This window comes from Crotalus tigris, unplaced genomic scaffold (assembly GCF_016545835.1).
Source record: "Crotalus tigris isolate CLP2741 ecotype Arizona unplaced genomic scaffold, ASM1654583v1 scf7180000024340.7048381, whole genome shotgun sequence".
In the NCBI taxonomy this organism is placed as follows: Eukaryota; Metazoa; Chordata; class Lepidosauria; order Squamata; family Viperidae; genus Crotalus; species Crotalus tigris.
Window position 1 is genome coordinate 5,106,870 of NW_024100510.1, and position 17,259 is coordinate 5,124,128.

At 34.9% G+C, this 17,259-nt stretch overlaps 1 protein-coding gene across 12 annotated transcripts in view; it reads right to left on the minus strand.

Moving 5' to 3' along the window:
* RUNX2 (RUNX family transcription factor 2) overlaps positions 1-17,259 on the minus strand; it is a 268,350-nt gene that overhangs the window by 125,243 nt on the left and 125,848 nt on the right. For 8 of the 12 annotated variants that reach the window (XR_005554635.1, XR_005554636.1, XM_039326192.1 and 5 more), the window contains one exon: positions 6,114-6,287. The exons of the other annotated variants lie outside the window; for them this stretch is intronic. Coding sequence is in view for 6 of the 8 variants with exons in the window: in XM_039326192.1 (XP_039182126.1) it covers positions 6,114-6,287 (174 nt within the window). In the remaining 2 variants the exon portion in view is untranslated. The remainder of the gene's footprint in view (positions 1-6,113; positions 6,288-17,259) is intronic. 12 annotated transcript variants of the gene reach the window in all.

Below are 17,259 nucleotides of genomic sequence, written 5' to 3' on the forward strand. Positions count from 1 at the left end.
AGAAGTTGGGCTTTGGAAAAGAAGTAAAAAATGATAGGCAGAACTGGAGGAAGGAACTTACTTAGTCTATAAAACTAAAAAACTAAGATCTAGATTGGACAGCAGAGGGAGTGTCGTAGCTATCCATAGGAAAAGCACCTTTTTGAACAGGACCTTACCTAGCTGACAGTGTTAGCCATTTTTTCCTAGGTCAGCAAAATAGAGCAGTGGTTTACTTAGCATACAAGTCACACAGTTATTTAACAATCTACAGTCAACAATATTGAATATGATAGATATCAAGTCTATTAAGTACTCATACATTTTGACTGTTCAAAAATGCATACTTAATAGATTTGATGTCCTTATTTTTATTCTTTCTACTCTGGGTATTAACAAAGCAGCATGAAGATCCTGTATATATTCTAAAAAATAATTATATCTATTAATAGAATCATCCAACAGCAAGTATACATTTGTAGTATATGCTACTTTTGACAAACTCATATTACAAACTCATAATCACATCTAAACCTACTTATTTGATTCACAATTATGTTTGTTCATATATTATTTCAGACATTTTTCTAAAATATAAAATTATTATATGCACAACTGACATATTTTTCTAATCTGCATATTTTTCATGTGCTGATTGACAAGCTAAGTATTCAGTGTAAATATGCTATTGGGACAGGGGTCTTCAAACTTGGCCCTTTTATGACTTGTGGACTTCAACTTCCAGAATTCCTCAGCCAGGCATGCTGGCTGAGAAATTCTGGGAGTTAAAGTCCACAAGTCATAAAAGGGCCAAGTTTGAAGACCCCTGTATTAGGAAATAAGAAATACCACAGAAATACAATAAAGAGTATGCATTGTTGAGGTACATTTGCAATGTACTATTCTTGAAACCAGCATAATGTGATCACTTATGATTGCATGTTGAAAATGGACTTCTAAGACCATGAAACAATTTGAACTGATAATAAGCACAGCTTCTACCTCAAGGAGACTGAGAAGAGAAAACAAATCCATCAGCAGACTTTGCTAAAAGCTAACTTAAAGATCAACTCTAAAAAACAAAATCCAAACTTGTTCTAATCCAAACTTAAAAAGTTAATACAACCAGATTATTACCACAATGAAAATAAACTTTCAATTATACTATCTACAACTTTTTCATGGAGATAGCATCATTTCCACTGACTAAAATGTTACAGTATTGAATGTTTAACTTCCTCCTATCTCAACAATTTAGAATTATATTTTAGAAAAGTAACAGTTTAAAAACAGATTCTAAAATATTGCAAAAAGTATCTGTTTATATTATACAAACTTTACAGGTATAGCAGTTATTGGGGTGGGAATGCAGCAAACATACATATTTTATATATGTTCTAAATTTTATTTGGATCTATGTTTTCTTAAGAAAAAATATCTGCTTATTGAGTGTTTTGTATCTGAATGACAATTTATTATGTATTCAGTTAAATCTGGTAATTTATGTACATGCTGCATGCTTTGCATTTCCTTAATATCCCTTAGATTTAAATCAGCAGATATAAATAAATTGTATGTGTGCACACATACATGTATGCAAGAAAGAGACAGTCAGCACCCACTAGAGTATAAAGGAGAAGTACAAAGGCACACAAAGGAGAGAATATAAAATGTATACAATAATCTCAGAGAACATAATATATAAATCCTAAAAAAGAAAATTAAATGTAATATTTGAATCAACATTTACTTCTCTGATAAAAATATGCAGTTTCACTTGAGATTAAATAGTATCTATGCTTATGCTTACAATGAATCAATGACAAGTTTTCCTTACATGCCAACAATGCATTTCATAACAAGATCAACCTGTGATTCACTAGCTGTGATTGGTTGACTACTAGGATTTTGAAAAAGCCTCTTGGTTTTGCTTCCTGTCTGAGAATGCAAAAATTTGGGATTTGTCAGACATTTTTCAAGCCACAATAATTCTCTGCTGGGTTGCATTCAGGTTTTGAAGGTATGTCAAATATAAATATGCAGATATATGTGTAATAACATGGATCATCATTTTAGCAGTAATATACATAGAAATACGTCTCTTTGTTTTCAGTCGGCCTTATTCCAAATGTTAACATATCTTGTAAACACCTAGCTTTCATTCATAAGATGCCAGGTTTCAGGGTCAATTGTAGAACTTTAATGTCAGTTTAGAAAGTTGGGAGACCCAGAGTTCTAGTCCTGCCTTAGGGTGACCTTCGCAGGGAACTCCAGATCTTTAGAAAATGGTTATAAACCATTGTTTCACTACATGCTTTCCATTTATATCGTGTATGAGCATTGTACTACCTTTAAAAATTGCATGGAATCATCCCTAGACTAGTAAGAAAGGGGTTCCTCCCGCCCTTCTACAAAACTAAACAGTTGAGAACTTATTATAAAGATAAGAAAGGTTTGATTTTGGTAGTTTGGCACTCTCGTGACAGAGAAGTACAAGACTATCCTGGGTGGGGAAGAATATTTTAACCTGATTGCAGATAATTTTTTTGAAAGTAGTACTTCTATTACACTATATAGTGAAGTATTTATTTTCTTTTCTACAAGTAAATCACATTCAGTGCCTAACATTGCATTGTGTTCAGTCTGCTCAGGTTCTTCCTTTCTGATTGCCTCTTCCACTGAGCCTTCAGCAACGAACATTTTAGAATAGTGTGTGCACAAAAAACACAGTCAGAACTAAAATAAAAACTTTGGAGCATAGCAAAAATCATCACTATCCCAGAAAGCCAATGAGTATTTCAACAGAGAATAAGAATTCTTTACAATACAAATTGCTCTCTTTTGCCAAGTAGCATGACCTCTGTCATCTCATTTGGATGGGATTTATTTACTGCTACTGTTCAGCTAGAACTGATAATTCCTAGGGTTATTTTTTTAATACCATTCAAATAAACAGCTATTGTTTATAAGATTTTAATGTACTGCTGTTGATCTAGAATAAAATGTACTATGCTGCTAACCACAGCCTAGTAGGAGATTTTCTACCATACATATATTGCATATATTACATTGCAAAACTTGTAAGACATTAACTTTGTGATTTGAAGCAATCACCCCTTGAAGTCAAGAAACTTGTTTTCATTTTTAATATAGTGTTGTTAACAACCAACCAAACAAGCCTAGTAAGAATAAAACCTACTAAGAATAAATTATGTATTCATAGCTAAGTATGTGCAGGTATTTAGACTAGGATACTAAAAGTTGCAGCTTTCAGCATTTAAATAATTCATAAAACCTTTTACAAAATCTCTGGAGATATGTGTTGTCATGGTTTATGAGTTGGCTACAAGATAAGAAAACAAGTATAAGAATTAATGAGCAATTTTCACCTTGAAATGATGATATTGATCATCTCTGATCAATATTGGAGCGATTCCTTAAAAAATTATCTACAGTATATCAATGGCCAAGATTGTAAATAATCAATAGCATGGTAAAGATGGTCAGTGGTAAGCTGCAAATCATGTATTATTTAATTTAAGCAAGTGGAAAATAACGTATATAAATTTTAAAAACTCAGACTTCACACATACATTAGTAGGATAGAAACTGGTAATTAACTTGCCAGGAAGGGAATCTTAAGATGAAAAGCTCCATGATACGTTCGCCTGGTTTGTGACTCTGCTAAAAAGATACATTCCATGTCTGGAGTCCTTAAGATAGAAATTGCTGGAAAACATGCAGAAAAAGGACTGCCAAAGCAGCTAGGGATCTAGAGTAGTTTCCCTGGAAAACTGTGTTGTTGTTATTTTAGTTTTAAATGAAGATAGGTAAGGGAAGACATGCTAGAAGGAAATGAATATAGTAATAGAAAATAGAGGTAGAGAGAAATTTTTCTTCCTTTCTCCCTGTTAAACTTCAGAAATATCCTCTGTGATTAGAGGGAAAGGATATAAAAGGATATACTTCTTTCCTCAAAACCGTGCTTTATTTTGGACCGATGGCATGAAATGGGGTGAGGAACAGCAATTTAGAGCTTTACAAGGGGGCTGATGAATATATGGAGAACTGGTCTCTCAGTGATCACCAGTTTGGATGATTGTAAGCTACCTTTTGGAGCACACTGTTTAAACACCAGTTTCTAAGACACAAAAGTGGAAGAGAACAACTATTCTCCTATACCTGCATCTGGTTAGTCACTACGTGACCCACAATAGTGGAGTAGAAGAATTTTTGGGCTCATCCTTATTCCTAAATAAGGAAGAAATGCACAGAACAGGCATCGAGTAGTTGAATGCAAGCAACTTTTTAATACCACAACTCTGGAAGCTGGTTAAACTGAAACTTATTCTAGATCAGTGGTTCTCAACCTGTGGGTCGGGACCCCATTTGGGGATGAACGACCATTTCACGGGGGTCGCCAAACAACGCAGTCTGCCATTTTTTCCCCCTTTTCCTTAGCTGTGCTACTCCCTTTTATTCTATTGGCTTTTGAAAGCCAATAGAATAGACTCTCTTGAATAGAGTCTAATTCTATTGGCTTTCAAAAGCCAATAGGAATTGTCCAGGCTGTCTCTGCCCTGCTGAGCCCGCCAAAAGTCCCATTCTGCAAATGGTGCTGCACCAGTTGAGTAGTCCTCAACTTACGACTGGTTGGAGGTCGCGGCATTAAAAAGGTTGAGAACCATTGTTCTAGATGATACGGGAGTATGTTTAGTCCAGAGATATTCAGATTCTAGAAGGACTTCAAGCTGTTTTAAATGGGGAGGTGATCTCCTGAAAGAATCAGGTTCATGACTTAAAGATGCCCCAAAGATGTTGTGTACATACTTACAGATCACACTGTATACTTGCAAGGGCTACATCATTTTTACTTTTGAATTCTAATCAGAATTCAAGGCATCAGTGACGCAAAGACTTAGAATTCTTTGAAGATCAAAATCTGGTGGAGATCTATCATCTCTATCTCTCTACATAAATATATGCAAACACAGACACATATTTTAAAAAATGAGGTGTCCAGGTTATGGCAACTCTAGTTAAAATTTATGTGCTCATTACAGAATGCCGTGAGGTAGTTGTAGGAGAATAATGTTGGGAAAACCAAGAAGGCAAATTCCACCCCTGACACTATAAATGAGTGCCCTACAAATAAGTAATATATGAATAGACTACAGTGAAAATTGATTGCCTAGGGTCCAGACAGCCTTCTTCAAAGAAAGTATGTTTTCAGAACTTCAATTGACTAGATCTGCAAACAGATGCCAGTTACACAAAAGGGAACTTTTTCTAAAGTTCTAAAACTTTAGCTATGCAGTGTAGACAATCTAGTTTGGCTGTATTCAATAAGCTGCTTATAATTATTATTATTTATTTTTAACCAACAAAACAAAACAAAGCAAAACATAACATACATACACGCACAATCTATACTCCTCTCCCTTTTTTTTTACAGCGATTGCGTAACGGTAATCTATTATTTACATTTCCCCCCTTATTCTTCTTTATAAGCTGCATGTGAATTTTAAATAACTATTTATTAAATTTATTTCTTTTTTTTAATGAACCATCATTCTTTTTAGAATTTCCTTACTTCTCTGTACATAATATTTTACACAATGAAATCCATTTTGGCTAGCAAACTGAAGAAATGTCTGTAACTTTAAGTGCTGGTTGATTCATAATTATGGTTTATAATTTGATATTGGAATAATTTTATTTATTTATTAAATTTATATGATACCCATCTTACTGTCCAAAGTGACTCTCGGCACTGTACATTGGATACATGTGTTAAGGTAATATTTGAGGGAAATTACTATGTTATGCAAGTTATCCTAAATAAATATACCCCACTGGAATAGTCAAATATATTTTATCAATACATGAAAGTGATCCCAAGGATGAACATTTTTTTCAGATTTTATTGTAAGGCCTTTTAATTTTGATTTCAAATCAGAAAGAATAATCTAAAAGGTCCCAGTAATCAATACTACAAAAATAAAAACTATCCCCAGGTAATTTACATTTGCTTATGCTTTTATTTGGCAACATCCTTTTCCAGTTTGAAGCAACAGAAGACCTACAATCATTGATTACCATGGTCTGTACAAGCCCATGGCTCTGTCTCTTACCTGTAATCTGACTCTGTCCTTGTGGATTAAAAGGGCTTGGTGCAGAGTTCAAGGGGGGCCGTGGGCTCTGAGTCGGGACCCCTACTCTCATACTGGAATGAGGAATGCGCCCTAAATCACTGAGACGCTCAGAGAACAAACTAGGTTTAGAGTCATCAAGCTTCTGTCTGTGCCCTGGAAACAGCAAATCATAAAATAAAAGGGTGGTTAGCATGACAAGTACTATTAAAGTGCTTTATTTATTATTGCGAGACCAAAGAAAATTCAGATTCAATCTGCAGTGGGTGCAGGGAGCAAAGTATGGGTTACTTCACTCACTATAGAATTGGTACAAGGAAGGCACTTGTATTGCTATCCAGGCATAGGACAAATCATTGCAGTTTTTATAGCAATTTATATCAGAACAATACAACTAATTGTTTAAAAGCAGGAATTTTATAAAATGTAAAGCTTTTCTTCAATTTGCCACTTCAGATGCAACTATTATGTCCTGACTATGGAGCATCTGTAGAAAGGCACCAGCTAATAATGAGGCATGAGAAAAAATGGGTAAATTACAGTAGTCCACAGAGATACAGATTGACAGAGAAAGATAGAAAATTCCCAATTTGGTTAAAACATGTGGTGTTTAAAAATGAGTAAATATAATTTTATAATAATTATTTTTCTAGGCCTTTTGAAGGAGAAGAAGAAGATGTGCATTGTTGAAGGAAGAATTTTAAAAACTGTCACTTATTATAGTCAGAGGTGTCTGTGGAAGCTCAGTCTGCATGATTAAAGTCTTGCCCCCTTTTGTATGTGCATATTACATTGAACACACATAAGAAAAGGACAAGACTTTGATTGGATAGTCATGGTTGCGATCTTGACTTTTTTTTTTATCTCATCTGTGGATTGTCCTCAATATAGCTGTTAGTCTCCATATGTCCTCTCAGTCTCATTTTGACTTTTAGTTTTCTGCTGTTGATTCTCCTCATTCCTATTTCCATGTCCGTGTAAATAAAATAGTCACTATCTATGACAGTTCAAAATTAAGTTCATGGGAGACTTCTTCCAAATTATTGTGTGTAAGACTCATAACTCTTTTATCCATTACTACATGGCAAGATACATTTAATATTTCACTCTTAGAATTCATTGGCCTCACCCCCTGTACTGAGGCTTTCCATGCATGTGGTAAACTGAGCTGGGCAAATGCAATTGATACTTTTCTACCAGGCTATTTTCTATTTTCTCCTGGATGGGCTAAAATAACATTTTAGCTTTTATTTTTGTTTTGGAATAGTTGTTGAACGCCATAGTAATATATCATATTTAAGAAGTGTCAAATCAGATGTTCAACAACATGTTATCATTTATTCTCAAATGATGCAGGGATTCTTCTATTAAGGGTTCCTGCCAATTAGTAACCAGTATTCTTACATTCTTACTCAACTCTGAGTTCCCCCTCTGCTCTTCCACACTGTTTTTTTCTTTCCGATAGAAATACAACTGTTTGTTAATATTCATCATATTTAATTGTAACTGGGTTTTGGGGTGAGGTTGAAGAAGCTTGCCTCTTGAGGTTTTTTTAATTGTACTTTGGCAGATATCAGCTTGTTTTTTGTGCTCCTTCATAAAAAGCCTTATTTTGCTGCATTTTTATTGGCACTTGCTACTTGAAATCACTTTTAGCAAAAGACTTCACTGAACTAAAAGTCTACCAGGTTCTCAATGGCCTTGATTCTCCTCTGAGTACCTGAACTGAAGAATGATTTTACTATAGACCTTTTAACTTCATTTTCTGAATCATCAATTAAGCAATGCTGCAAAAACAGCTAGTTCTTGCTTACCGACTGCTTGTTCATCAATTGTTCAAGTTATGACAATATTGAAAAAGAAGATTGACCACTAGTCTTTGAATTTGTGGCCACCGCAGCGTCCCCACAATCCCATGACTGCAATTTGGGTGCTTGGCAACTAACCACATTTATGATGGTCACATCATTCTGAGATCACATAATCACCATTGAAGGCCTTCACAGCCAGCAGTAAATGAGGAAACTGGTAGGAAGTCACAAGTTGTGGTCACATAACATTGTTCCTAATGACTGAGTGATTTTTTTCATGACCACAGCCAGTACTGATATCGTAAGTCAGGCATGATCACATGATCTTTCACTTTATGACTAAGCATTGCTTAGCAAATGAGTTGCCAGTCACAATTGTGGTCAGTAAGTGAGGACTACATGCACTACAATATTAGCAAGAGTTTCTAACAAGACTGCTAGTACTACTTGTATGAAAAATTACTAATTTTTAAATACTTTTTAGAAATGCATTACCAATAGGGAAACTAAGTCAATTTACAAATGTAATCAAGCATGAGTAATGCTAACTATAATTTTCTGCAACTGCAAAGCCCTTCCGTTAGGTGATACCTTGCTAAGAAACAAGATAACAATGTAACAAGCATCAAAGATGGAGAATGTCTGGTTCAACAAACATCTCAGCTGGATACTAACCAGATACTAACCAGCCCTAGAACACGCTGCCTGGAATTTAGTTATTAAAACTAAACATTGTTCAAATACGAATGTGTATCCTATGCAAAAAACAAAACAAAACCCTAATTTAGCTTCTCAGCAATCTTCCTACCCCATTGCACCATATGATTTTGTGGAATAACGACAAACCAGGACATATTCCAGTGGGAAAATTTGGGGAAATCATTTATAAAATATAGGGGGGCATAAATAAGTAAGACCATTTTGAAGTCATAATGCTCTTGCTATAGGAGCACAATATATGGCAAAAGTACTGATCTAGGCAATTTGTAAAGTGTTGTTTTTTTCCTTGGGGCCACTACCTGTATCACGTAATGTGGATACTAGAATCCATAATAAATGGACTGATGCCTGCAATTAGCTCTATCCTCCTAATTGCATTGACTCAACATTACAACTATTTTACAGTTTATTCTTTGTGAGATAATACAGTTTCAGAATATCAGTTGCTTATATTTATATTAAGAGATAGTATTGAATCAAACGGTTTTAGGAAATCTTTTCATGCAGAAAAATTAAGACAAGCAATTAATACAGCTTGTATTAGAAGAGAACTTCCAAATAAATCAAAATAACTTATTTTCCCCTCAAATGCATATAATCCTCAATTTCTGACCTGTCATTTAACCATTTGAAGTTATGTCAGATTTAAAAAAAGTTACTTAAGACACATCCTTGAAGTTTTGACTGCCATACCACCCTCACAGTCATGAGATTGCATTTCAGCATTTGGCAACTGGCTTGCATTTACAACCAGTTCAAGTCACCCAGAGTCACGTGATCGTATGTTGTGATTTATTACTATTATTATTTTGCCATTTTCCAGGAAAAGTTGCATTCTGACTTATGATCACGTGGTTCTTTAATGACTTTCGTAAAAATGGTCTTTAAATCAAGTCCAGTCATGCATTAACTTATGACTAAACTACACACTTAGTTGTGGTCGTTAAGTCAAGGACTGCCTTTATGTAATGATTTATGATACCCTAAAAACTAAGTATAGCAATGGGTAAAAAGGTAGAATTATATAGTTAGTGGACTTTTAATGAAATAATAGAAGTTTGATTAATTTGATTAATTTAATCTAAAACCTAATTTAATTAAGTTACATATCTTATTTTGACAGAATAATTATTGCTCTTTCTCTATGAAGCTGGGCCAGTCACTCTCTCTCTCTCTTAGTCCAACTCTCCTCACAAGGTTGTTGTTATGGGGAAAATAGAAGGAAGGAGCATTAGTGATGTTTGTTGCCTTAAATTATTTACAAAAATAATAAAAGTGGGATTAAAATAAATACTAACATTTATTTGCAATTATAATGTCTTTAATTTAAAGATGCAATTCTATTGTTTATCTCTCTCTCTTATACAACATAACAAATCCATAGTAAAGCAATGTTAAGAATGTAGACTTGTACATTTTTCTCTAATGGACAGATTTTTTAATTTTTTAAAAAAAAAGATAGACAGTAAAGTGGCAGTCAAGGAAGAGAAAAACAAGCTAGGGATGAAAATGACACCCACAAAGCTAGAGGGGAGCTTTTTTTTTTGCATGGCATAATGTCTTCCTGCATAATACACATGCTAAACACGTGGCTCAAATCTAATTTGGCAACAGTTAAAGGAACAGACCAAAAGATGTAATGACAAAATAAGCTTGCTGAGCTATTACCCAAGTGTAAAAAGCTGTATAGTGTGATGAAGACAAAACTTAGGATATATTTTATTAAGGAAATGATGATGATGATGATGATGATGATGTCCTGGGATAGGACTCGATAGGTAGACAAAATGCCAAATCCAGTCTGAACATCTGGCTGACTGTGCGATGATCCATAATAATAATAATAATAATAATAATAATAATAATAATAATAATAATAATAATAAAAAAAAATCTATCACCTTTGGAGGTGATAGATTTATAATGAGGTAAACAATAAGGATTTACGTTAGAAGATACAAATGTTTTATCTGAAAAAGCTTTATAGATTCCTCACAATTTTGCCAGCAGGAGACAGAGTAGTCTGCACTTCTAGAAAATAGGAATTTATCATAAATCATATGGATTCTTTGAGGTGTTTATAGAATGGCTCAGCCATTGTTTGGGATTTACATGGGTAGAAATATTCCCATATTTCTATTTCTTCAGTATTTATTTTATTATTTATTAAATTTATATATCACCCATTACAAAATTATTAGAATTAGGAAAAATTAATAAAACAAAGACTAAAAACCAAGAGAGCAGGAGACCGGGATAGGGATCTTTGCTACAGTCTGTTATCCACCCCCAGCATAGACTGCCCCATCAGCGTATTAGGATGTTATATATTAGGATTATTATATTATTACATTAGGTATAGGATTCACATTCCACATATCATTTTGCAGAAATCCCAAATGTTTTTATGGTCAACTATAGTATATCCCTCATTCCATTTGTTACACAAGGTGAGGATTATTATTATTATTATTTTTGCAGTTGTATTTTGTAGTTGTAAGTTCTTTAAAATGTAAATGTGTCCAGCATTGCAATATGTAATTGAAGATTCTGTGTTGCTGGCTAATTTAGATTTTGACAGAGTGAAGAACTTCAAGCTGCAAGACTAAGACATAGGCAGTTTGCTCAACTACAGAAATCTATTGCTAATTGTGCTTTTCAAATGAGGAATAATACACGTAGTGGCAAAGAAATCACACCAAAAAAAGCACTATTCCAGAAAACTGGAATAGTGGAAACTGGAATAGTGAATTATTCATACAGAACAATAAGTAAATGTTCCAAAGGATAGTGTTCTTATTTGCCAGAAGGATTTCTAGACAGGGACCTGATAGCTGATCCTAATGGCTTATCATTTCTGCCTCTAACCTCCACTGCCTCCTCTAGCATATGGAAAAATTTGGAATCAGTTCTTCTTACCCAACTCCAATGAAATCAAGCAATGGGGGGGGGAATCTTCCAAATGACTCCTTCCTTCCTTCCTTCCTTCCTTCCTTCCCTCCCTCCCTCCCTCCCTCCCTCCTTTCCTTCTACACTTTTTTGCTTATGGACTAAACTAAAACATCCAACTTGCATGTTCCATTAGATTATAAGGGGAAAACAAAGCCTGATTCTGTTTTCTGACCAAAAAAAAAAGGTTCACACAAAATTGACTTCTGCACAGAGTAAGGAGAAAATTACTTTGTGTAACTGATGAAAAAACAACAACAATCTTATACACATGCCCCATTAGATTTGGTGGGACATTTTAGAATACATATATATACGTATACATATACATACATATATACATACATATAGATGTGTGTGTGTTATAAACACACGACTTGTCCTACTAATATATATGAATTAGTAGGATGAGTTGTGCATTTATAACACACATTAAGAATAATCCACAATAAACTTATTTCTGAGTAAGACACAAGATCAAATTACTTATTATAACTAATTTTTGAAGGATTGTGCCCACTGTATAAAGTAAGTATGTAAGAATTAAGCCTGGATTCTTTGAAACAGTGCTTTTGTTGCAATGGAGTGAAGTTATTTCTATTGCATCACTGCAGGGCAATTTATCTTTTAATTTAAATTTCAGGCAATATGTTGATAGGATTCAGCTCCAAAACAACCATCTAGCTTTATTCTGAAAGGGAAAATAAGAGTGTCATAAATCATCTGCAATCAACAAACAGTAAATTAGTGCTTCTATACAACAGGATTCCAGAAAGAAGTCAGGAAAAAACCCAATTCTGCACTAAACATTTCTATATGAATATAAATGTTTAATTGTGAAAATAAGTGCTGCTCTTTTGATTGGCTTTCATATTCAACCCTCCAGCTGAGTTGTACAATTCAAGGTTGTTTTTATTTTAAAAGCAACAAAACTTAGCCAAACCATTTTTATCCCAGAAAACGGAAATCTTGGAGTCCTTCCAGTCTGTTGGGTAGACATAATTATGAGAAGAAATATATAATCTACCCAAGAGACATAATTACATAATTAAGCCCTAGGCTCTACACAAGAAAAGTTCTTATAATTCTCCAAACAAGGTGCTGTACAGTCTTCATAACTGTTACTTAAATGCTGAAATGAGAGCAAAGCTCCCTATTTTTTAAATAGCTTTAGGCACTTTTTTGAATAAAAAAACGGAATCATTCTAGCAGCAGAGGTAAGAGACCTTTGTTTGTTTTTTTAAAACACAGATAAAGAAAAGTGGGAATGCAAGAAAAAAAACCAAAGCAGCTATTTCTAGTTCAGGGAATCTCAATTTTTTGTCCCATTCCCTATCACCACTTTAAGCCTTCCAGCAAAAGCTGGCTAATTTCCTAATTTCCAAACTTCACAGTTTTTTCTTTCCTAGAATGGTAGCTTTTTATAAAATTGCCCATAGCATTTTCCTGGATCATGTGACAGGTCCAGTCTTTATAAGCATTGCTTCTGCAGTGTTCTTGGTCTCTGTTATCAAGCTGGATTTTAACAGGGTGAACAATTTGTCATTCCAGTTCTTAACTAGTAGAAGAAAAGATTAGAATTCAGCCTATTCTAGATGGGGCTGTATTCTCCTAAATAAAATAGTCTGGAAGTTTCCTTGAACTTCATCTGTCTCTGACTCCTTGAAAAGCAGCAGAGAGCTGGGATGCACAATTATGACTATTAAACTATAAACATAAACTATGTCTGTTTCTGATCCAGTTGGATCTGCCAATATTGGGCAAGTACATAATATTGGGACCATGCAGAAAAATGTTCAGTGGTTGCCAACTGTTTTGTAGGCACAATTTAATATAGTATTCAAAACACAAAGTGCCTTCAGGCCTAACTGTTTGAAGGGCCATATTTCTCATTTTGAACTTGCCATGGCAGTAAGATCAGCTGGAATGGTCTACTTAAACATGCCTGTTATAGAAGCCAACTTAATTATGTGGGAAATTGCTTTCTCCTGCATTGTTCCCATGAACACATTCTGTTGGGAACTACTTTCTCTGTTTTAAAATAAGTTTTACCTCTTTAACAAGACTTTCTGTTATTAATTTTAATACTTACTGTATTTTCTTTTCTTTTATATTGATTTATATCATAGCTATTTTCATCCCTTTGCAAAAGCAGTATATATGTAAAATAAATAAAATAACAACTGTGCTATGACTTTTAATCTAGCTAGAACTACAATTTTACAATTAGTAATGCTTCCTAATGTTCACATTGTCAGATATTAGAGACAGATGGTAGAAATAGCACTCATAATTATTTGCACCTGTGAAGTTGCTAGAATAACTCTGTTAACCTGTAGGTTAGATACACAGAATATGCTGTTTAATACTTTTACTTTCAACCCATTAAATCAATCTATGTCGGGTTTGGCATGTTGCAAGTCTAAGGGACCTAGTAATTAAATGTGACAGGTGAAAAAGTATCTAAGGAGAACCAGCAATGGAAAAGTAAAGGAAATATCTTCTGGTGAAGATCTTTCACCAATTAGATACCAAAGTCTTCTCCTCTTTCTTTACAGTAACTCTTTTGCTTGGGCAATCTTTAGGTAAGTTACCCCCCTTCTGTGTGGATGCATTCCTGGACCAACCCTCTGTGCCTTCCCTAACTCAGTATCCTTTGTAAAACATTTTCCACAATGTTCAAGAGTTGGAGGCCTACTAATGGCAGGTAGTTCTGGTGGTGCTGGGAGCCAGTTGACCTTTACTGTGCAATCCTCAGTTTGGGGCGAAGTGTGTATGCCATATCTTTTCTGCTGCTTCTGGAAGACTACAAACAGCCACCTAATAAGGCCTTTGAGGTGGAGCAATGGAAGAATGGAACAGATTCAAGATGTGTAAGTATATCACTATTTGTCACTTATTTGAAAATCATGTCCAATCTTTTCCTGAAAACCTCCAGCAATGAAGCACCCACAACTTGGGGAGGCAAGCTGTTCCAGTATTTAATTGTTCTGTCAGGAAATCTCTTCTTTGTTCCAGGTTGCTTCTCTCTTTAACGAGCTTCCACCCATTGCTTCTTTGTCCTTTGCTCAGGTGCTTTGGAGAGTAACTTGACCCCCTTTTCTCTGTCAGCCCCTCAAGTACTGGAAGACAGATATCATGTCACTCCTAATCCTTCTCTTTGTGAGGCTAGACATACCTACTTTCCCTAACTGTTCATCATATGATTTAGTTCCAAGACCCTTTTATCATCTTTGTTGCTCTTTCTACATCTGAGCATCTTTTTTTACAAAACTGGATGCAGTATTCCAAGTGTGGCCTTACTAGTGCAATATAAATCAGTGCTATCACTTCTTGTAATCTTCATGCTATTGATGCAGCTTAGACTGTGTGTTGACTTTTTTTGGCAGCTGCAGCACACTGATGGCTCATACTTAAGTGGTGGTCCACTAGGACACCTAGCTCCCTCTCACAGTTACTATTGTGAAGATTTCAAAGAGTACTGGGCCCAAGACAAAATCTTGAGATACCTCAGTGCATGCTTTTTTACACATAGATGTAGTTCCATTAAGGACTACATGCTGAATGTGATTGGTCAGCCAATTACGAATCCATCTGGTGGTGATAATATTTATCCAACATTGTATCAAGAAGTAGGTTATGGTCTACTTTGTTGAATGGCTTACTGAAGTCCAGGTAAACTATATCCACAGTATTTTCTGAATCCACTAATTTAGACACTTCATTAAAAAGGGCAGAAAGGTTTATCTGGCATGTTCTGTTTTTAACAAACCCATGCTGGCTTATATTAATCACCTGTTCATTTCCATGTGCTGACAAATCTGCTGCTTGATTATTTTTTCTAGGTTTTTGATATCAAGATGATTGGTCTGTAGTTTTCTGGTTCCATTTTTTTCCTTTTTTGAGAATTAAAACCATGTCAGCTCTTTTCCAGTCTTCTGACAATTCCCCCATGCTCCAGGACTCTGAAAGATTCTGTTCAGTGATTCCAAGATCACATCTGCCAACTTCTTCAGTATCCTGGGAGGTAAACCATCTGATCCCTGTTGATTTCAACTCATCTAAAGTAGAAAGGTGCTTTATTATTAATTACTTGAGTACTTCAACCTGCTTTCCTATTCTGTTTCCCACAGTGCTGTTTTTGATAAGTGAAATTATTTTTTCCTTTTGCGTGAACACAGATGCAAAGAAGGAACTAAACAATTCTACTTTCTCCTTGCTGCTCTTTACCTTCTTACCATCTTTTCCCATTAGTGGATCTATCAGTTACTTGACTTTCTTCTTATTCCTTAAATATTGAAAGAATTATTTTTATTATTTTTGGCATTTGTTGCAAGTCTTTCTTCATTCTAAGCCTTAGCTTTCCTGACCCCATCCTTACAGATTTGGACTATTTGCTGGTATTCTACTTTGTTAAATGTCCCTCTTTCCATTTTTTGTATTTGTGCTTTTTGTTCCTCAGTTTATCAGAAAGTCCTTTATGCAACTATACCTGTCTCCTCTGAAATCTCTTATTTTTCTTTTTCTGTGATATTGTGTTTGGGCTTGAGTAATCTCATTTTTCAGAGTTTCCCAAGCATCTTGATTTGTTTTTCCCTTTAGGATTTAGATACACATACACAAACACATAGCAAAGTGAAGCCATGATCTATACATACTGAGCTGCAAATGAGAACCTATAGAAGTGCAGGCCCCCTATGAATGTCTTTCGTCTCAAAGGATAAAATTAAGTGATTGGTTGTAAGAGACAGGACTTTTTTCAGTTGTGAGTTTTCAATCTAGATTTTTAATAAAAGCAGACCAGATATTTATGAAGTGGAGGATCAACAAGATCTCAACACCTGAGAGGAAAGAATTTAGAGTCATGATTTCTTTTCACATTGATAGGGCTGCTTCAGCCCACATGAGAAAATGCCAGATTACCATGGTGATGGCTATTGTTAGAAGGCAAATACTTTTTTTTTTTAAGTAATCTGTCACGTAATCCCATGTCTCTGGCATAATGCCTTGGACTTGCATATGTCTAAACAAACATATTCTGACTTGATAAACCTATCAGGGTTCACCAAGTTAGAGAAGGAGAGACTTCCCCACAAAAAGACACTCCTGCAGCCTGGGCCAACTCCATTAAAACCTGGCTGGGGGAAGGGAAGTGTCCCTATCTAAAAGAGACAGAGAGGGGTCTAGGCAAGGGGAGGAAAATGTCTGGCTTGAACTGGAATGCTTCCAAATCCTGGCAGAACAGAATGCTTGCGAAACCTGATAACTTTGAAGGAATGAAGAGAGAGAGAAATGTAAACACAACCATTATAACAGCTTTAAAGTGCTTATTTTTAATCTAGTCTGAGATCCCTCCAATTGTATGCTGCTTTGGAACCATTTTGTTTGTCATACATCAATAAGGTGCATTTTAATTTATTTCCAAAAACCAAGACTGAACATTGTGGTTAAAGTGGAGCTCAGGCGTAGCAAAAACAACAGTTAAGCAATAGGAATAGATAGATATGTGTTTACGTACTGCATCTTTCAACAAGCAGCTTTCTTGAATTAAAAGACCATTGTGTTTCTACCCATGAAACAGGTTTTAAGAAGATTACTTAAGCTCTCTTAAACAAGGTTGAAAGAATACACTAATCACTAATAAAGTT